Source organism: Lissotriton helveticus, chromosome 2_2 (assembly GCF_964261635.1).
Source record: "Lissotriton helveticus chromosome 2_2, aLisHel1.1, whole genome shotgun sequence".
NCBI classification, from domain to species: domain Eukaryota; kingdom Metazoa; phylum Chordata; class Amphibia; order Caudata; family Salamandridae; genus Lissotriton; species Lissotriton helveticus.
This window is the reverse complement of record NC_136060.1, coordinates 132,913,173-132,936,048: the sequence shown is the minus strand read 5'-3', so window position 1 is coordinate 132,936,048 and position 22,876 is coordinate 132,913,173. Positions and strand designations below refer to the sequence as shown.

The window sequence follows — 22,876 nt, the reverse complement described above, 5'->3', positions numbered from 1 at the left end:
CTGGTCCGGCAAATTTGCGGACGCTTTTCCACCTCTCCCACTGCTTCCACTAATGGTGCGCAAACTTCAGCAACATTATCTCACTCTCATTCTAGTTGCTCCAACTTGGGCCAGACAACCCTGGTACACCTCACTGCTGCAACTTTCTGTGGTACCGCACCAAAAGCTACGCCTGTCTCCACGCTTCCTAACCCAGAACCATGGAGAGATCAGACACCCGGACCCAGCTCAGCTCAACCTAGCGATCTGGCTCCTGAAGTCCTAGAGTTTGGTTATTTTAACCTTCCTCCTGACTGTATGAACGTCATTAAAGAAGCTAGACGTCCCACCACTAGGGCATGTTAGGCAGCCAAGTGGAAGCGTTATTTAATATACTGCCATAACAACGACATCAATCCTCTAGATGTGTCTATTCAACACATCATAGGGTACTTAATACACCTCCAAAGATGTAACCTAGCGTACACATCTATTAGACTGCATCTTGCTGCCATTGCAGCATTCCTACAACATAGACAACATCCATCACTCTTTATGGCACCTGCCTGCTTTTATGGAGGGCCTCAAAAGAATAATTCCTCTCAGATCACCACCTTCACCTGTGTGTAATTTAAACATTGTTCTCACACGGTTAATGGAACCTCCATTTGAACCTTTACATACATTCTTAACCTGGAAAGTTGCTTTCCTTGTAGCTATTACTTCTCTAAGAAGAGTTAGTGAGCCACAAGCATTAACCATTCATGAACCTTTTCTGCAAATGCATCATAATACGGTTGTACTCCGTACCAATCCTAAATTCCTTCCAGAAGTCATTTCACCCTTTCATCTCAATCAATCTGTAGAGCTGCCAGTATTCTTTTCGCAGCCACAGACAGTCGCAGAAAGAGCTCTTCATACTTTAGATGTCAAAAGAGCATTGCTTTACTACATTGAAAGAACACAGTCCTTTCGTAAAAGTAAACCACTTTTTATGTCTTTCTCACCACCACACAAAGGTAACCCATATCAAAATCAGGGATAGCTAGGTGGATTGTCAAATGTATACAAATTTGCTACCACAAAGCTAAACATACATTATCTATTCCTACTAAAGCCCACTCTACTAGAAAGATGGGGGCTTCAATGGCATTTTTAGGGAACATTCCCCTAGATGACATATGCAAAGCAGCCACATGGTCTATACCACACACATTCACAAAACACTATTGTGTAGATGTGCAAACCAAACAACAAGCTACTGTGGGTCAGGCTGTACTCAAAACACTGTTCCAAACTACTGCAACAGATACGCGTGGTCGCCGCCAAGAGTGGCTACTGCTTTACAATCTATGCACAGTGTGTAATCTGCAGCTCATATGCCTCGAACGGATATACTACTTACCAGTATGCATCTGTTCTTGGCATGTAGAGCTGTAGAGTTACACATGCCCACCCGCCTCCCCGGCTACCTTTATCTGTTCCAGTATTATCTTAGTTAGATACAGCTTACATGAGCATCCTTCCTGTATCTTACAAACTCCATTATTTCCCTACTGGCGAAAAACAATCTAAGGATGGAGCCGATGCCCATGCGCACTATTGTCCAAAGGAGGAGTCAACTAACCCATGACTTCCAAATACTTTTCAGGACAAAACAACTGCAGACATCCGGGCGATCTATGCACAGTGTGTAACTCTTCAGCTCTACATGCCAAGAACAGATGCATACTGGTAAGTAGCATTTTCCTTTAATTCATAGTAAATGTGATTTCTGCCTAGTCTATGTGATCATTATGGAAATGAAGTCAATGCAACCCGGCCCTCATGTAAAATAAAAATTAAATAATGAGTACATCTCCTATATATGGACAGCCTGTTTTTTCTCTCCCAGCATGTAATTCAGACTTTCTCATGGGTGTCTGGATGCAATTAGGTAAAGCTGTGTGAAATGCTTTGTATTCAGGTTTGCTTTCCTCTATTTCCTTTCAGCCAATCTTCAAACTTCAACTTCTAATTTTTACTTGAAACACTCTGCTAGCTTTATTGGTGCTTTACAATATGCAATGTTCTTATTTTCTGTTATTATTTATTTTAACAGGAGAAGGACCAACGCAGTCTAGACATAAATACAGCGAAGTGCATGCTGGGACTCTTACTAGGAAAAGTTTGGCCTCTGTTTCCAGTTTTTCACCAGTTTTTAGAGGTAAAGGACATCAATGTTTTGTGTATATTTACACCCTATGCTACAAATAGAAGTCTGTGTTAACCTGGAACATTATCTGCAACGTGTGTTCCCAGAATGAATTCATCCTACAGACCTTAACTGTGTGTGTTGAGGAGAGAAAGATGGGCTATATTTACAAAGGGTCTCAATAAATGAGTTCCAATTTCAAGTAAAATTGTGCGCCATATTTGATTTGCCCACTCAACAAAGGTTTTTGTTCACAGTAAATGAACTTCTAAAGCAGGAGTTTGCTTTCAGAATTTTGACTTTGTCCCTACGCGAAACCGCTTTACTTACATTTACGGTTGCAGGTAGTAAAACTAAGTGAAAATAGCCCTGCCTAAATAGGGTGCTATGAGCGCTACCATGTGGTGAGCCTGTGGTGGACGGACCGACTGGTCAAGGTTTACGTGTGGTGGGGCCAGCTGAGAATCCAGGGGTGTAAAATCAGCACTTCTGCTAACTCTAAATGAGCCTTAATTCTGATAGACTTCTAGCAGCAGATTCATCACCTTTTGAATATTCACACGCGTCCGATCGGAAACTTTTCAGCAGGGCATCTGTTCACCGGTACGCGGCAAGGTAGTGCCGTTCTGGTCCGGAAAGTCCATGCAGAGCCTGTATGTCTGCCACTCCAGGGTGCTGATGTCAGTTCCTTTCTTTTAGAGAGTGCAAGGGGTATCTCATCCCCCAAAACGGCATGTTTTAGCCCAGTAAGGACTGTCGCAAAGAAATGTCTGTGACAGATCCTCACCAAATTTGCCTGAGGTCAAGCCATGACTTTTAAAGCCTGCATTGACTGATGAACCCGAATGTCATACAAGGCTGAAATACTAAACCCGTCATTGCCAAGCTCCAAAAGACTGCAATAAAGGATGTGCAAGTTGAAAGTTCAGTCTCGGTCCTGTTTGAGATCAAGAAGTCACAGGAGTAATTCCAGAGGCTTGTCTTCTTGTCCATCAAATTTATCGGGTCAGTTGAAGAAAAAATGCAAGAAATCTAAGCGGGACTCTACTCCTTCCTATCAATCACACTCTCCTGAGGCTGCAGGGGTTGATGCCACACATATCGTTTTCGCTTCCGAAGTTGTTCGACTTCAGAGCCAATCCTGCTATTTGTTCCAACACAACCTGTGTTTCGGGGCCATCCCCTACTGCTGAACAAATCCAAGAGTTCTACGAGGCCATGCTAGGACTCTTTGAATCCTTGTCAACTCTCTCTGGCGCACCTACTGGTCCCACAAAACCAGGAGGTTCTCCACCTGGGTTACTGTAGGTGGGTTCTTTATGCCAGCTGATGCTCCAAGCCCCCTATGAGGCCTCCTTCCGCTCCAGTTTTGACATCAACAGAGCCCCTCTTGCCTTTTAATGAGGCACTTATGGATACTTGCTCTGGACCCTGGTGAGCCGCCATATTGACCTCCGCTACCTCCAGGCTGTATGAAGCTGGCTCTTTATATAGTTTACCAAAAAGAGTTATAATGTGCAGAGAGTCCAGGTATCCTTTATAAGTGGACCGGGGCTTGCTCTAGCAAGCCCAAGGGGCTCTCTTAGGGGATAGTGTGGTTGCACAACCTTAGGCTTATCAGAGAGGAGTGTTAGACATCTGCAATACAAACAGTCAATAAATTGTACACATGACTCAATAAGCACCAATTTATAAAAATAACAGCAGCTGAGTATGTTTTGCGATAGGAATGTTTTTAGTTTTCAAAAGTCGTAACTGCAATTTTCAGAAGCAAAAATGTTATCCTACAGAGAAAAAACAAACGCTGCATACAAGTTCTTTACAACGACTTAAGAGACCAATCTCCTGGACTTAAGAGGACTTAAGGTGAGTATAGGGCAAGGTCCAAGGCAGCACCAACAGGTCACCTCGGGTGGCACTGGGACGGCCAGGTACAGAGATGCAATACAGCGTCGGGTGTCCCATTGAAGTCAATGTGGATCGGTGCGGTCTCAAAGAGGCTGCAGGTTTGTACTAGGGAGCCTGTGATACAGCAGTAATTTCACTGTAATTTCTCAATACAAAACCTCATCTACCTCTATTTTACCGCTGAAAAGGTGTTGGGCCCTTGACACCATGTATTACCTTCAGGAGACTTTACATAAACATGCACAGTCAAAAATGCCATTATTATTTAAGCCAATAAAGAGAGTTGGTGAGTATTTTAAAGGGTTTTATTTTCTAGTAAAAAAAAAAAAGGTTTTCTCTAAACCTTTATTCATTATTCAAATAACAATCAGGTTACAGAATTTCGGAAACAGGAAAAATAGCATTAATACAGAACATATTACAGTCTGCATATAAGCATCACATGTAGAAAAGAAAATGAGGCGCAATATGTCAGTCAACACTCCTAAAGAGTTTCTAAGAAAAAGAGTACGTTTTGCAAGGCTAATCAATAATTAATAGTTGGCAAAAATCTCCCATAAAGAGAAATAAATGCATAAGACAAATCTTTTCAGACCTAGTTAATTAGTCAAAGCATAAACTTAAAGTTTTAGCATCTAATTCTACCTTCTGCCTGTCTGTGTTTAGGAGTAAGACAGCCCGCCCTTCACCAGTCCACAGAGGAATGTGATCTGCCTTGCCAAAAATATGACGTGCATGGACTTCTCTAAAACAAAATATGAGCAAGAAACCCCCCACCTGACTCTCCTTGGACGCAATCCCCTCCCAGACTGCACCCGCGACGATCATGTACCTAACCCATATGATGTCTGATCTCCTCTGCTGCCTCTCCTCTCTCCTCCCTCCCTGACAGAGGCCCCCTGGCTTAAAGAGAAAAGCCCCCACACCCCCTAAGAGGTCATTATTCATACTCTAATTCTTGGCAGACTACACAAAAATGTTTCATATTCAGAAAAGCTTGTACCTGATTGGTTAGCCAATGGCATGAGGTTCGCACCATTCTGATCTCATTGCAAATTCCAAAACATACTGTTTTTTAACAAAAAAAGCGTTAATGATTAATACATTTATATGTTTTGGCAACATTTACTCGGAAAAATGTTTCATTCTATTTTCCTTCTTTCCTGTCACATCGCTCACAGGAAGGATACTGTAACTAACACTGGTACATTGACACAATAACAAGAATGTGCAGTTCACAATGGCCTTGACTCCTTTGTGTCTTGAGGCAAGCTGGTATAATCTGCGCATGCTCTCTTCTTTTAATGCAAGTCACAGCCTTGCTGGATTCACAGGCAGACATTTTATCTTAGGCCCAAAAACAAAACAAACACAAAAGAGTATTAACTTTATGTAAATAAACCCATTGTTTTTCCACCCCCATACAAATACCCTTTATAAATTATTACCTAGCAAAGCTATTCGTTTAAAGCAGCTTTTTTTATTATTTGTCTACAACATGCAAAAATGTGCAATGTGCAACAGAGCATAAACATGCATTAGTGTAAATTTTCAAAGCACACACAGTTAATACATACTCATAGCAACATGCTTTAATGTTTTAGATAGCTTTTCATGCAAAAAGCATTTTGCCCCATGTCTAGTGTTTCATGTATTGTTAATTAAAACACATTATAAAAAGAGGTGTTCTAAACTGAACATGTTTATCCAAATATGCAACAAAGCCAAAGTCTCTTAAGACAGGAATAGTGAATGTAGATTGCAAGGAAGATGAGCTGGGAAGAGAGAACACATTCTATGGTTATCCTCAAAGCTACAAAAAAGCCACTTAAATCAGAAGTTTTTCTCAACACTGCAAAAACACATTCAGCACAAGCATTTCAGACTGACTAGGCCTCATTTCATGTCTTCATGTGCCATGTGTTTTAACTTGCACCAAAATGAGTGTGTCAATTTAAATGCAGTCTGTCTGAAGCACAAAACTAAAGCACTGCCTGACTCCGGATGAAATCTGCTCCATCAGTCCACCCTTCTGATGATATCAAATCATAATCAAATGATTTATAAATCATTACACTAATTTAATTTCACAGGTGACCTTTTTATTGCAAAAGCTGAGCATACAACAATTTTACTTCTATTTCTAAGCCAAACACAAGTCGAGTCTGCAATCAGATCCTATGTAGCCAAGCTCAAATGTTCAGTGCAGAGTTCTGTAAGTAGCTTCTTGGAGCTGTTCGTCTTCTGTAAAATAAGTAACTAAAATAATAAAAAGAGAATTCAACAGGACAGTTTCAGCGTTTCTTTGCTCTTTGTCATCACCTTGCCATCAGTAAGGCTCATACAGTGTGGCATTCTGTACTTTCTCCATGTAAATTTAACCACTAAGGTGCTGAGAAACTGTGACAGAGCACCATCAATCCTTTGCACTTTTTCAACCTAAGCCTTTCACTCTTATTTTAACTTTGATCAGATTCAGATGTTTCAGCACAGCATCTCTTAGATCAAAGTCGTTGCACCATCCATTATGCAGATCTTGGGTAGCAGCTACAATCTGGTGAGAAACTGCACACTCTACATCAACCAGACCTACACAGCAATGGCTAGTGTTCTCATCAGTGTTTTCCACAAGTGCATTTGCACATGCATTTTCAAGCCACTTTGGTGTTGCTGAAAAAGTCTTTTGCAAAGTGTAACTCTGTGCTCCCTTTGTGTTTCTTTATTATGCTTAAAACTTCAGGCAGATAGCTACAATCCACTCCTTGTCCAATCTGTTCTGCACTCGTTATCTTTGAAACCTCATCATGATCTGATTTCAAAGAAACTGGCAATCTATACATGGTTTTGCAAAAAAAAATCTATACAGTTTTTGCAATAACACATTTGCCACTATGCAGTTGTCATTTTCCTCAAAAACAGTTCTGATACAACCCTGTTGTTGTTCTGCTTCTGAAACATTTTCTTGAGCCTCTTTTAGTTCACCTGTTAAGATTCCATAGAATGTATATGCTAACAGAACACAATTTTGTGCAACTCAATTAGAATTTCTCTCTCCCATGACAACAGTGACTCCCAATTATGCAGATATACTGCATGTTATCGTAAGGGCAATCAATTTCGAATTTCGGGATGAGGTAACTACTGAAAGCCATGAGGCTTTGACAACATAATGTATAGGGAGCTCAGCATGTGCTGCTTTTAATATGTCATTGTTACCTTTCAAATATGGGCCATCTACGAAATGGACCTTGTTGGGCTGACTCAGACGTTCATCCTTAAAGTCTGATTTTAGCTTTATGCATATTTTCATAACATTTAGACACTCGTATTCAGTTTCATCACTTGCTGACATTTCTGTGAAGTTGGGGTCAAAGGTCATTGGGAAATACATTACTAAATACCCTTGCAAACATTCATGTTTTTGAATAGGCACTGAGAGGGCGCAGCCCTCCCTCGAACTGCAAATTGGTGTATTTTCTTTCAAATAAACTTTCATTCCTAGTGCTGGGGCGCAACATTTATTTCTCTTTCTACTCTAGGAATGCTTTTGTGCAATTGTTGTCCAATGGAAGCGGATCAGACATATCCTTGTGTGTCAGCCTCAGTAAAGGCTTAGCCACTATGAAAAGGTTTAGTAACCACTCTACAGCAGCCAACCATTCCCAAAGATTTTCTGACTTCTTTCTGAATTTGAGGTGGATTTAGCTTGGGAATTATTTCCACCCTCTCTGGTGACACCATTCTACCTCCCTTTCTAATTTTGTGTCCCAGGTATTTATCTCTTTTTGACAGTACTCCTGACTATTCTCATGCAATGGCATTGTGACATGAACTTGGCAATAATCAATAAAAGTAAGCCATTCTGCAACACCTGGAATATGAAAAAATATTTTGGCTGGATTCGGTACCACAGGACAACATGGAAAAATTATGTTTTTAATCTCCTGCACTTCTCTGTTCTTTTCATTTATTTTCTGTGAACCTGTGATCAGAAAGTTAAATAAACGTTCAATCAATTCCATCAAAAATCTTTTATGGGTAACATTTCTGCAACTGATGAATGTTCTTGAATATATGTCATCTGGTTCTAACTTTAATAAGACATGTTCTGCACATTTTATTAACACCATCAATGCTACAGCATTTCCCCCTCAGCGCTGGCACTCATTTTTTCCCATTGTTCTTGACGAGCTCAGCTCGTCATGAGCACACGAGCAGTGTACTGCATGACGAGCTGAGCTCGTCATGAGTATGGAAGGGGTTAATCTGGCATCCTTCTCTGTGAATTCTCTTATTCCTGTATTTATTATTTCTTTCAAATCAGAAGGTAATTTTTCAACTGTCTTTTCGCAAAACAATGCTACAGCTGTCTCTTGTTGGGCTATTTTAAAATGTACATTCTCATCAGGAATCTGAAAATTAACATTATCTGGTGTACAGTAATTTGTGCTGTTAATATGCAAAACAATTGTGTTCCTGCTAAGCCTGAGTCATAAACAACAATTTGGCAATTTTCCTCAAATGGGCCTATTTTGGGTGCAAATTCTTTTAAAACTGGGTTTGTAATTTCTTTGTTTAAAACTCTTCTAACCAAGTCTGGATCTTCCACTGCTTTCACAATGGACTTGGTAAATTCAGGATTGTGAGGGTTAAAACTCTCATTTTCAAACACAGCAACCTGTTGGACTGGGTTCTGATTTTGTCTCTGGAAATAATTCCCATTTGCTCTGGACAATTTATTTAAATTAATTTTAGCATTTTCCATATTTTATGGGACCATCTGTGCTTGAGAAATTCCTGCCATTGGTACCCGTTTCTGAACTGATATTTGCATTTGCTTAACTAGCATATTTTGTATCTGCATTTCTCTGTTTTTGTGCATCATGTTTAAATTTATATTTCTTCTTCCAATGCTCGAATGTGTTATAAAGATGGCAAAAGGACACATTTTCCAGCAGTACAACATCCATACCTGAATTTGCACAAACCAAAACTATTTTACTTCCATCCTGTGTTCTTTTAATCTGTACCCAATCAACATCCTTAGCTGGCACTCTGCCCTTCAGGAAAGTAATCACTGCTATATTTTCCTCCATAACAACAGAAAATGATGGTGCATTCATGCAAACCTTTTTCATTGTCTCCTTTGCACAACAACTTTATATTGAAACCAAACCTCAATTTAGTCTGCATGGCAATGTAAAAGAACATTTCCAAATTAATTCACAACTTGTGGGTACCACAGCATAAATTTGTCTCAATTGTGGGAATGTGTTCAGAATTGCTGCAAGTTCACTTTTATTCTGTAGCCCATGCACGTGCACTTCTCCCACCTTTTCTCTTAATGAGTAAGCAAAAGTTTCTCCCTCATCCTTTTTATTATTTTCCCTAACAAGGTCTGGTGGTTTCTTTTTCTTCTCAAGTTTTCTTGCCCATTTGTCTCCTAATTTCTCAAACCCATTGCATTTGAAAATCTATTTTATTATTTCTGCAATGTGCAATTGCATTCCTGAAGAACACATTTTCTCATTTGCTTCATCATCCATATGTACCTTAAAACTTTTCTGAAATGGAAAACTTCCTGCAACATCAATTTCATAATTCTTAGCCAAATCTGTCAGTCCATGTGTCCTTCTAGCACGTGCAGCTGTTTCCTTACTCAGGGAAATTAATTATTTTTCCTGACACTGGTTCACATTTTCATTATTTAAACAGCAGGGACTGTTAATTTCTTCATATTCAAGTGCTGAATTAAAAAAATTAAGCTGTCTCTCTTTTTCAGGGGGATAGGTTAATTTGTTCCCTCATGTTCTCTATCTTTTTAATCACTACTGCTTCCTCAAAGCAGGTTTGAAAAATCCCATTTTCAAATATATTCATTTTATCCTGGGCTGCAGATGTTGTAAAGACCATTCCCTTCCAACCCCCCCCCCACCCCCCACACCGTCCAGTGCTTGGACTGTCTGGGGTAATTTCTGTTCAATAATCTGTGAATTCTGAGTTTCTAATATAAACGATGCCATAATCACTGATTCTGCAGCTCTTTGAACCTTTTGAGTAGGGAACATATTAATTGGGGTAGTCATCATTTTTCTTGGCATTATCTGTGTGTCCCAGGGGGGGTTCGACTACACTCGGGTCAGTAGACACTGAGGGGCCCAAGGGGAGAGAACTTAAGTGAGATGCTGAGTCTTTTATCAAGGATTTCAAAGATGGTTTTATTTTTATATAACAGCGTCGTTGCCTGCTCGTTATCCTTTCTCGGGCAAAAGCTGCAGGATCAAATGGTGGTTTTCTCGAGGTATCCAGTTTGATGCACTGGATGTGCGGGGCTGTCTTCGTCTCTCTTCGTCTCGTCCTCCGGGTATAATAAGAGAAAGAGAGAGAGACGTCGTCAGACAGCAGTAGGAAATCACAGTTCGTAGGGCCGGGGGTGAGGGAAACCCGTGTCTCGGTGAACCCTGTACACACAGTGAGAGGGAGTGCTCGTGCTGGAACAGGTTCAAGGAAGGGAATCGCTTTACAAGGGACTGTACACTCATTCGGGAGGCTGGACCCTCTGAGCCACCCAACCCGCTACGCGGCCCCGTACCTGTTGCAGCCACGCCCCTCCCATGGGTGCGTGGCAGGGCGAAGCGCGAGTCCGTTGGCCTCCTGGCTTCGTCCCAGGTCCGGTTGTCCAGTCGTCTCGTCTTCTCTCTCCGTCTCGCGATCCACCTCTGTCCTCGGCTCTCAATTCTCCTCTCTCCTGGGAAGCGCCGTCCGTCGTTTCCGGGTCTGGGCTCACCTTTGAACTTCCTCCCGGGCCAGTGATAGGCGGGGCTCCGTCATTCCAGGTCAAGTCGTTAAAGGGACAGCCGTCCCCAGTTGGACTGGTCCAATGAGATTCCTGCTCCTCTCTCCATGCGGGTTCCGGCGGCTGTTGAGAAGTAAAGGCAGCAGGTAATAGGGGAATACAGTCCCACCAATCAGTAGGTTCTCTGTGCGTACAGCACGCTCCGTCACATACCTCCCCCCCCTGGCATCTCCCGTTCGGGGAGAGGAGGCATTCGGGACAAAAAGTCCGCATTACCGTTCTCCTTGCCCTTGCGGTGCTGCACTGAAAAGGAGTAGGGCTGCAAGGATAGGATCCACCGCAGCACCCTGGTGTTCTTGCTGCTGTTCTGATACATCCACTTCAAGGGTGCGTGATCTGTATGGAGGATGAATGGTTTCCCCTCTAAGTAATAGCGTAGTTTCTCCACAGCCCACTTAATTGCTAGACCCTCCCTCTCAATGGTGGAATATCTACTTTCCCGGGGAAATAGCTTTCTGCTTATGTATACCACTGGGTGTTCTTGTCCATCCGCAACGGTTTGGGATAAGACTGCGCCAATGCCTACACCCGAGGCATCTGTGGCGAGTGAAAAGGGCTTCTCAAAATCCGGGGACATTAATACCGGGCAGAGGTCATGCATTTTTTTAACTGGTGGAATGCTGCAAGAGCTTCTGGGGAGGGGTTCGCTATCTCCCGGTTCTTTTTCTCTTTGCCCAGGAGGTCAGTCAAAGGGGCTGCTTTCTCCGCAAACCTGTCAATAAATCGGCGGTAGTAGCCTATGAGGCCTAAAAAGGCTCTCAGTTCTCTTTTGTTGGAGGGAAAAGGGACGTTGGTAATGGCTTTAACCTTCTCGCTCTGGGGCGCAATGGATCCTTCCCCCAAGACGTACCCCAGATACCTGACGCTGGTAAAGGCCGCCCGGGATTTTCTTGCGTTCACGTGCAGCCCTGCTTGGCGAAGGGCGGTCAATATGGTCCTCAAGTGTTTAAGATGTTCACCCCAGTCCTTGCTATAGATGACTAGATCGTCCAGGTAGGCCGAGCTGAAAGAGGTGTAGGGCTGTAAAACTGTGTTCATTAAACGCTGGAATGTCGCCGGAGCGCCATGTAGGCCAAAGGGGAGTACGGTGAATTCATACAGGCCATTGTCGGTGACGAAGGCTGTTTGCTTACGGTCCTCCTCACGAAGAGGCACCTGCCAATACCCCTTCGTGAGGTCGATGGTCGTGATGTACTGGGCATCCCCGATTTTTAGGTCTCGTCCTTTACCATTCCGAAGGAATGGGAAATGGCGAGAATTCAAGTGCTCGAACTGATTGTCAAACCACCGCATTTTTTCGTGGCGTTTTCTTCGAGTGCACGTGGCCACAGGCACGCGCTTTTGGCCCATACACTTTCATGGCCATCTGTTCCTCAATGTCCCTCCCACCCTTCGTTTGATCTTGCCGCGAGTTCAGGCTAATGGCCCTCCCCCAGCACAGAGCGCGCATCGCGGCCGCACAGCACATCAAAGGGCTTCTCCCAGCGTGTGCTGTGCGGCTTCTCCTTCCCTAATTATGTGGCCGGCCGTACTTGTGTTTCCCGGCCGCTTCCCGGCCGCTCTTGTATTTAATTAGCAGCAGCAGCATTTCTCCTGCGCCAGGCCACATCAAAGGCTCTGTGCCACTTTCACCCACACAGCAACACTTACAGACACGCAACGCCACTCACACCCACGCAAGCCCACTATCATCCACGCAACACCACACTCACCCACGCAACGCCACTCACCCAAGCAACACCACTCACACACGCAACGCAACTCATCCACGCAACCCCACTCATCCACGCAACCCCACTCATCCACGCAACCCCACTCATCCACGCAACCCCACTCATCCACGCAACCCCACTCACACACGCAACCCCACTCACACACGCAACCCCACTCACACACGCAACCCCACTCACACACGCAACCCCACTCACACACGCAACGCCACTCACCCACGCAACGCCACTCATCCACGCAACGCCACTCATCCACGCAACGCCACTCACACACGCAACGCCACTCACACACGCAACGCCACTCACACACGCAACGCCACTCACACACGCAACGCCACTCACACACGCAACGCCACTCACACACGCAACGCCACTCACACACGCAACGCCACTCACACACGCAACGCCACTCACACACGCAACGCCACTCACACACGCAACGCCACTCACACACGCAACGCCACTCACACACGCAACGCCACTCACACACGCAACGCCACTCACTCACGCAACGCCACTCACTCACTCACGCAACGCCACTCACTCACTCACGCAACGCCACTCACTCACTCACGCAACGCCACTCACTCACTCACGCAACGCCACTCACTCACGCAACGCCACTCACTCACTCACGCAACGCCACTCACTCACTCACGCAACGCCACTCACTCACGCAACGCCACTCACTCACTCACGCAACGCCACTCACTCACGCAACGCCACTCACTCACTCACGCAACGCCACTCACTCACTCACGCAACGCCACTCACTCACTCACGCAACGCCACTCACTCACTCACGCAACGCCACTCACTCACTCACGCAACGCCACTCACTCACTCACGCAACGCCACTCACTCACGCAACGCCACTCACTCACGCAACGCCACTCACTCACGCAACGCCACTCACTCACGCAACGCCACTCACTCACGCAACGCCACTCACTCACGCAACGCCACTCACTCACGCACGCAACGCCACTCACTCACGCAACGCCACTCACTCACTCACGCAACGCCACTCACTCACTCACGCAACGCCACTCACTCACTCACGCAACGCCAGGCTACACATCATAAATAACAATCATTTGCAATGCTATAGGTCTCCCATTTACTTAAATTGAACATAATGGCATTGTAAATGACAATAACTTTCAAAAATTTTTACTTTTACAATAAATTGAAAAGGCATTGTCATTTACTATGCCAACAGCTTAAAGTTGCCTAAATGCAAGACTTATTGCATTGCAAATAGCCAATAGGGCTCGCTTTTGGGACCATCTAAGTGTTTATGCATGCGACATTTTATGTTGTTGCAACAAGGAAATTATGCTGCATAACTACTTATAAGGGCCCAAAAGCGAGACCTATTGGCAATGCCAATGCTTGTTTCAATTAACTCGTCCACCCTAGGAATCGGGTAGGTGTCGAAGTCCGAGATGACGTTCAATGCTCTGAAGTCCATACAGAAACGCTTGGACCCATCTGGCTTGGGTATCATGACTATGGGGGATGACCAATGACTAGTGGAGGGCCGAATCACGCCCAATTTGAGCATCTCTTGTACCTCTTTCTGGACGGCCTCTCGTCGTGCGGCTGGGATTCGGTATGGACTTTGCTTCACCGTTTTCCCTGGGTAGGTTTCGATGCAATGTTCGATCCTGTCGGTTCTCCCGGGTAGGTCTGAAAAGATGTCGGTGAAGGACAGGAGAACCCCCTGTAGCTCGGTCCTCATGGAGGCCGTTAGCTCCGGATTCACCACTAAGTGCTCCACAATAGATGCGGTCGGTTGGGACGCGGCTTCAATCCATTGGGAGTCATGGGGTATGGGTCCCAGCCATTCCTTCAACAGATTGATATGATAGGTCTGGGTCTTACTTGGAGACAGACGTAAGCGATAGGTGGTCTGTCCTAAAGTGTCAATGACCTGAAAGGGTCCCTGCCATTCGTTCTTGGCTTTGCTGCTTATGGAGGGAAGCAGCACCAGGGCCCATTTTCCTACTGCAATGCTCCGCATCTTCTTGCCTTTGTCGTAGTTCTTTTTGTAACGGTGTTGGTGATGTTCCAGACTGGAGTGAGCCAGGTTCCTCAGTTTGCCCAGTCGGGATCGGAGTTGGGAGGTATATTCCAGCATGGTCTTTTGTTCCTGTATTTCCTCTGTTTCCCACAAGTCTTTAGTCATCTCGAGGAGGGACCTAGGGAGACGCCCGTACAACAACTCGAACGAGGAACACCCCAGACTGCTTTGTTTCTGTGATCTTAACACGTAAAGGGCCAAAGGTAGTAGCCGGTCCCAGTTCGTGCCTTCTGATGACAACATCTTTTTCAAGGTTGATTTCAGGGATTGATTATATCGTTCGACGAGGCCATCGGTTTGTGGGTGATATACCGATGTCCTCAGATGTTTGATCCCCAGTGTTTTACACACTTCTCGCATGAGTTTAGATGTGAATGGGGTGCCCTGATCAGTCAGGACTTCTTTCGGGAATCCGACACGGGCAAACAATTCCACGAACCTCTCCGCAATCGCTGTGGTGGTGGTGGTTCTCAATGGGAACGCTTCCACGAATCTAGTGGCGTAATCCACCATTACCAGGGCGTAAATATTTCCCTTTGTAGATCGGTCCATGCCCACCCTTTCAAAAGGCACCCCGATGATAGGCATGGGCTGAAGGGGCGCTGCGCTGGGACGATGGGTGTTCTTCCTTTGACACACCTCACACTTGGCACAATAGTCCTGTACGTCCCGGTAGATCCCCGGCCAAAAGAAGTGTCGGATGATCCTTTCTGTGGTCTTTTCTTTTCCCGAATGTCCTGCAGTGATATGAGTGTGTGCAAAGAATAACACCTGCTCTCGGAAAGAGGAGGGCACCAACAACTGGCACGCACTGGTCTCCGTGGCTTGTCTATATAACAGGTCGTTCTTGATCAGGAATCGGGGGTACGTCTGGAGGGGCTCCCTTGTTTTTGGTGCGCACTTTCCAAGGCATTATATAAGGTTCTGTCTTCTGTCTGCGCAAACCTGAAACTCCTATCTGTTTCCCGGGGTTCGGGGGTTACGAATGCGGGGGACGCTTGTACCGGCTCGGAAGGGCTCGGGGCAAGGGTCTCCCGGAAAAGAGAGAGGAACTCGGGGTTGTCATATCCTCAGGCAAGGTATCAACCACTCCTACCCTAACAGTACATACCTTCCTATTCGGTATTTCCACAGAGATGGACACCAACGGGTAAGGCTTTACATCTCCGTGGACACACCTGATAAACACCTGGGTCTCCTGTAAATACTGGTCCGGTTGGACAAAGCGCACCTGCACTACGGACTGTTTGCATCCCGAGTCCAAGAGGGCCCTCACCCTGACACCATTCATCCTCATACTCACGTAGAAAGAACTGCCCAACTCGGCCGGGTACATCACCGTCTTCGGGAGGTATCCCACCTCCATCGGCTCCTCCGGGGGTCTTTTCCGGGGGGAACATCCTCGCAATGTTACCCCACTCCCCACAGTCATAACATTGTGGTCCTTTAAACAGGGGAGACATCATCCCGCGGGCTTTCATCTTGGGGACTTCGATGGGAGGTCTTGGTTTCCGCTCTGTCTTCGGGTGGGGGAAGATTTTGTTGGATCTCTCCGATTCCACGGTACTTATTCGGGGTTGTGCCCTGGCGTACTGGGCAGCCATCTCGATGGCTTGTTCTACTTCCAGCCCTACGTGTTGGCGTAGCCATCTTTGGGTGGCGTAAGGCAGAGCGTCCATAAATTGTTCTAGGTAGATTTTGTTGAGGATGTCCTCCTTGCTACAGGTCTCCGGTTTTAGCCATTTGATGGCGGCCATACGCAACCGAAAGAAGAGGGTCTTTGGGCTCTCCCCGGGCAAGCCTTGTTCCTTTCTGAACTTCACCCGATAGGCTTCCTCATCTAAGCCCAGGTGATCCAATATCACCTCCTTCACCACTACATGGGCGTGTTTCCTAGGGCGTTTGCAGCCTGATAGGCCGATTGCGCTTCTCCGGTTAGGAGGGGGGCAAGGAAGAAGGGCCATTTGTCCTCGGGCCAGCCCAGGGCTCTGGCGGCCCTTTCAAAATTTAACAGGAACACATCCGGGTCTTCCCCCTGGATGTACTTTTGTAAGGAAATGGCGGTAGGGTGAGGTGAGTGTACTCGTGCTTCTCCCGTTACATGTGGGAGGGGAGGAGGCACATTCTTCAGTCCTTCTATCTGGGCCGTCAGGGAAGGTTTGAACAACTCCCTATCCGCTTGGGCTGCAGAAAGCTGGCGTTCTACCGCCCACTCGAGTTTTTGTTGTCCCTTTATGATATGCTCAATGAGGGTGTCCATCTTGTCGCTACAGATGGGAGGTGTTAACAATCCCACTTCTGACACCACGTGTCCCAGGGGGGGTTCGACTACACTCGGGTCGGTAGACACTGAGGGGCCCAAGGGGAGAGAACTTAAGTGAGATGCTGAGTCTTTTATCAAGGATTTCAAAGATGGTATTATTTTTATATAACAGCGTCGTTGCCTGCTCGTTATCCTTTCTCGGGCAAAAGCTGCAGGATCAAATGGTGGTTTTCTCGAGGTATCCAGTTTGATGCACTGGATGCGCGGGGCTGTCTTCGTCTCTCTTCGTCTCGTCCTCCGGGTATAATAAGAGAAAGAGAGAGACGTCGTCAGACAGCAGTAGGAAATCACAGTTAGTAGGGCTGGGGTGAGGGAAACCCGTGTCTCGGTGAACCCTGTACACACAGTGAGAGGGAGTGCTCGTGCCGGAACAGGTTCAAGGAAGGGAATCACTTTACAAGGGACTGTACACTCATTCGGGAGGCTGGACCCTCTGAGCCACCCAACCCGCTACGCGGCCCCGTACCTGTTGCAGCCACGCCCCTCCCGTGGGTGCGTGGCGGGGCGATGCGTGAGTCTGTTGGCCTCCTGGCTTCGTCTCAGGTCCGGTTCTCCAGTCGTCTCGTCTTCTCTCTCCGTCTCGCGATCCACCTCCGTCCTCGGCTCTCAATTCTCCTCTCTCCTGGGAAGCGCCGTCCGTCGTTTCCGGGTCTGGGCTCACCTTTGAACTTCCTCCCGGGCCAGTGATGGGCGGGGCTCCGTCATTCCAGGTCAAGTCGTTAAAGGGACAGCCGTCCCCAGTTGGACTGGTCCATTGAGATTCCTGCTCCTCTCTCCATGCGGGTTCCGGCGGCTGTTGAGAAGTAAAGGCAGCAGGTAATAGGGGAATACAGTCCCACCAATCAGTAGGTTCTCTGTGCGTACGGCACGCTCGGTCACACTGTGCATCTGCAGTTTGCAATTTTTGGACTGAATCGGTCACATTTGAAGCAGTAACACCTGGCGGTATCACTGTCCGTTCTGAATCAACAGGTAGTGGGTCAATCTGAAACGTCTGCACAGTTATCTCAGTCTGTGTTTCTCCCTGTTCAACAGAAGCAGCATCCACTTCAGTACTTACTGGTATACTATTTTCAGTATTTTTAATGGGAACCACATAAAGTGGCGGACACTCAGTTAACAATTCATCCATTATTTCATCCCCATAATCATCATTTATTTGAAGCTTTTTGTCATCATTAATTCCCTTCTCCAGCATCTGGTGCTTTACCTTTTTGTCCTCACTTGCTTTGTTTCTTGCTGTCTTTTACCACATGCTGAAAGCCTCAAATTGTGCAGATCTAGATGGTGTCTTTATTTCACATAACACTTTTCTTAATTTGTCAATGATTTGCAATTCAAAAGTACCATCTTTTGGAAACCTCAAAGAACCCTCCTTATCAGTAATCTTGCACCATTGGTGAACCCACATACATGAATTTTGTCCCAAATTGGTAGACATAAAATGCATGTGTGTTCCTTCAGGAGCATCACCAATTAAAAATGATTTTTTCACTTTACCTTCCTACAGTTTATTTAAACCTTCAAACAATTTCATTTCTGCAATAGTTCAATGCAATTTCTTTTCTCCAATGCTGTCAGTCTCAATTTCAGTCAGTTTTACTCCTACCACTAACCCCCCACAAAATCTTACTGCAATATTTTCTGAGTTTTCTTAATCAAATTCTGTTAGTAACAACATAAAAACATTCGCTACTCTGCCTGTTCCACTAAATAAAGGATAGATTTATTTTCACTGCAAGTAACACGTCCCGCTTACTCTTCACAAAGTATGAACTTCTGTTTACTCTTCAAACACTGCAGGTAAATCCCTTCTGCTTACCCTTCACTCAAGCTCAGAAGACCCTGCTACTCCTTCAGTGTTACCCTTTCTAGGTGATATAACACCAAAGTTTCACCAGCGAACTCTTTGCTATCAATCACTCTCACTTTTACACAGATAATAGTCCCTAATTTAACACCGCTAGCCTTACCTAGCTTCTCAGTGTTATTCCAACAGACAAGTAACCTCCGAGCAGTGTGGCTTCCATTTACCACCCGCTATTCCTTCCCTAGGAATTCTGGTCAACATAAAACAAGACACTAACTTTTCATGTTAAGAACATATAATCAATAATAACAACAAATGTGTCCTATGAAATTACCAATATAATCAATAACACCATCAATTCAAAACAAGCAAAATTTCACCAGCAGTCAAAACCCTAACTATTTTCAACACTTAAAAAGAAAATACATCTTAGCACATTAGTAACATTTCACTACCCTATTGATACTCGCACTACTCCAGCAATCACCTTCTTCCATCACCTTCCAGTACTGCATTGCCAGTCTTCAGGTTCTGAGCATTGGAGTCAGGAATCAGGACTTGGACATTTATCTAACTTGGGTAATTATTTTACTTCCCTGCTAAGGTCAATGATCCATTAGTTCAATAGTTGATGGTGATATCAATATTCCTTAATCACCAAACGAATCATTAATGACCATCCTCTCGCTACCAGAAACTGATACAGCGGTAATTTCACGGTAATTTCTCAATACAAAACCTCATCTACCTCTATTTTACCGCTGAAAAGGTGTTGGGCCCTTGACACCATGTATTACCATCAGGAGACTTTACATAAACATGCACAGTCAAAAATGCAATTATTATTTAAGCCAATAAAGAGAGTTGGTGAGTATTTTAAAGGGTTTTATTTTCTAGTTAAAAAAATTAAGGTTTTCTCTAACCCTTTTATTCATTATTCAAATAACAATCAGGTTACAGAATTTTGAAAACAGGAAAAATAGCATTAATACAGAACATATTACAGTCTGTATAAAAGCATCACATGTAGAAAAGAAAATGTAGCGCAAGATATCAGTAAACATTCTTTTTTTTTTTTTTTTTTTTTTTTTTTTTTGTGTGTCCTCATCCCCGCCCTTGGTATCTGAGTCGTAGTGCGTAGAGATAAGCGTACTGTCACAGTTAAACTGGTAAGGGCATTGGATGTTACGAGGTGGCTCGCCCCACAGTACTACAATATACTCCCACGGCACCACATCAAGATAAACCTCAGGGTAGTTTGCTGCAGTCAAATACCCAATCATGTATCGAATCGCCCTATTGGGTATACAGACATAAAAGAAAAAGATAGCCAAACAGCGTAATCATTGGACTTCGGGGGGGGGGGAACCCTGACTACATGCTCAATTATGGCCAGTGTAGTAAAGACCAAAAGTTTCTCTTATCTGGATTGCCTGATCTTTGTAGGTCCATTTTTGATGTTTGTAGCACAGACGTACGCCAGTTCTGCAGGGAAGGGGGTAGCGGGTCTTTCCACTTCTTACAGATTTCCCGTCTGGCTAACAAGATTCCAAAGAAGAGTAAGTTCTTTGCTGAACCCTGGAATTCTGATGCAACCCCAAAGATTATAAGAGCGGAACATGGCCGGACTTGGGAACCTAATGCGGTAGTGATTGTAAGACAGACCGCGTCCCAAAACGAAAGTAACAAAGGGCAATCATAAAACATGTGTAGATCTGAAGCCGCTCCCAGACCGCATTTAAGGCATGCCACCACTGGACTATTTGGAAACTTCGAGAGTCTCTCGGGCGAGTAGTATGCCCTATGTAGGGTAAAGAGGTGGTTTCGGCGTAGCCACGATGGTTTTACTATGTTTCACAAGATCTTAAAGGGCTCAAACCATAGATTCTCCACATTTTGATTCGTAATGTGTGCGGCCCACAATGCATCAGGCAGTTGAAACTCGCCATCGACCTCCTCCAGTAGTAAGTTGTACCAGAATGAGACCTCTTTCTTTGTTGGAGGCTTGTCAATTAAGAGAGAGACCATATTGCTAATACCCCCTAGCTGAAATCGGCCCTTAGCAGGAACCTGTGAGAGTGCCCAGCTTTGTATTTGGAGGTATTTAAACTTGGAGAGCCCTGGCCCTATCCTAGAAAGTAACACTTCCCATGGGAGTAAGCTACCCTCCACAAAGAGATCCCCCCACTCCTCCAATCCTGCCTCTCTCAAAGGTGCTGCAAGACCATCCAGAAGCCAGCTCGGGGACCCAGGTGAATTCCAGAGTGGAGATCTACCAGAGAAATAATCCAGTTTTATGGAACGCCTAAGTTTCAACCATGTTTTAGATATATCTCGCAATACCTTCATTTTTTTTTTTTTTTTTAAACTTGGGGTCACCAAATTTAAACAAAAATGCATGTTCAGCTATTTTTTCCCCTCTAAGCAGTGCTGTAAACATATACCCACAGGCAGAGTTAGTGGGTGATTTTAGCAACATCCTAGCATGCGAGAATTGAAAAGCCCATGCATATAGCTGGATGTCAGGGGCCGCCAAACCACCCTTTTCCCTACGGCGCCTTAGTTTCTTCCAAGATATTCTAGGAATGTGATCATTCCAAATAAAAGAACTTATATCATTTTGAAGTTTGGCTATCATAGAGGGTTAAAAAAAAAGAGGGATGGTATTAAACAAAAAGGTAACTTTAGGAAGAATAGTCATTTTGACTAGGTTGGCTCTACCCAATAGCGACAAAGGAAGCGAAGACCATGATTTCATCAATCTACGGCACTCTTTAGTAATAAGCGAAAAATTTGATGGAACTATTTTGTTTATATCGTTATATATATTTAGGCCCAAGTAACGTAAAACAGGACTCAGCTGAGCCCTGCCACAGGCTCCGAGTCATTCCAAACCATGATGTCAGTCTTCGAGGCATTAATTTCATACCCAGACACGTTACCGTATTCCTGGGCCAGAGCAATTATAGCTGGAAAAGCCGAACGGAGTTTAGAAGTGAAGACAAGGACATCGTCTGCGTACGGAGATACCCTCTTCTCCCATCCATCAAAAGTAAATGGCTTGATGTTGCAGTCGTCCCGTATCCGCTGAGCAAATGGCTCAATATATAGATCAAATAAGAGGGGAGAAAGAGGGCAGCCCTGACGGGTGCCCCTCGTGATGTTAAATAGGTTAGTTAATTCACCATTGACTAACAAAGAGGCAGATGGATTTTGATACAAAAGTCTCACTGCACGTCTAAATTTTTCGCCCATGTTAAATTTTCCCAAGACTTCCGATAGGTATATCCAGTTGACCCTATCGAAAGCCTTGGTGGCGTCTAGGGTGAGAACAGCCAGTGGAAGAGATTTTACAGAAGCCATATCAATTGCTCCTATGAGATCATAGGTCAATTCATGGAGCTGGCGTCCCTTTACAAACCCCTTTTGATCTGAGTGCAGGATACCTGGAGCAACTGCCCCCAATCTATTTGCTAATACTGACGCAAAGATTTTATAGTCAAGAGTTCAGAATAGAAATTGGTCTATATGACCCACTACAAGTTGCCGGTTTTCCTGGTTTTAATATTTATGTTATTGAAGCACTATTCCAAGAAGTGGGAGGGAGCATTCCGTCTTGGAGGATATTATTAAACAACTCGGTCAGGAAAGGGAGGATTGTTGAATTCAGAGCCTTATAAATTTCTGATGGCAAGCCATCTGGGCCAGATGCCCTTCCCTTTTTACTATTAATAATTGCTAATCTAACTTCTTCCTGGGAGATTGGATCATCCAAAACAGCACGATGTTCTGATGAGAGTACGGGAAGAGAAACTCCCGTCAACCAATCCGCAACTTGTTCAATTTCGATATTTTTGTCCTCACGGTATATTTCACTAAAAAATTCTCGGAGAACCTCCCTGATTTCTTCATCCGTAGAGTGTTACTCCATTGGAAATAATTGAATAGATGTTATTCCTGACCTGCTCCATCTTTGTTTTCCAGGCTAGC

The 22,876-nt window shown here is 44.8% G+C and overlaps 1 protein-coding gene across 4 annotated transcripts in view; it reads left to right on the top strand.

The window, feature by feature from the left end:
* The window catches only part of DCUN1D4 (defective in cullin neddylation 1 domain containing 4), a 549,716-nt gene that overhangs the window by 408,233 nt on the left and 118,607 nt on the right, over positions 1-22,876 (top strand). For all 4 annotated transcript variants that reach the window (XM_078678202.1, XM_078678205.1, XM_078678206.1 and 1 more), the window contains one exon: positions 2,081-2,185. In XM_078678202.1, the coding sequence (XP_078534328.1) occupies positions 2,081-2,185 (105 nt within the window). The remainder of the gene's footprint in view (positions 1-2,080; positions 2,186-22,876) is intronic.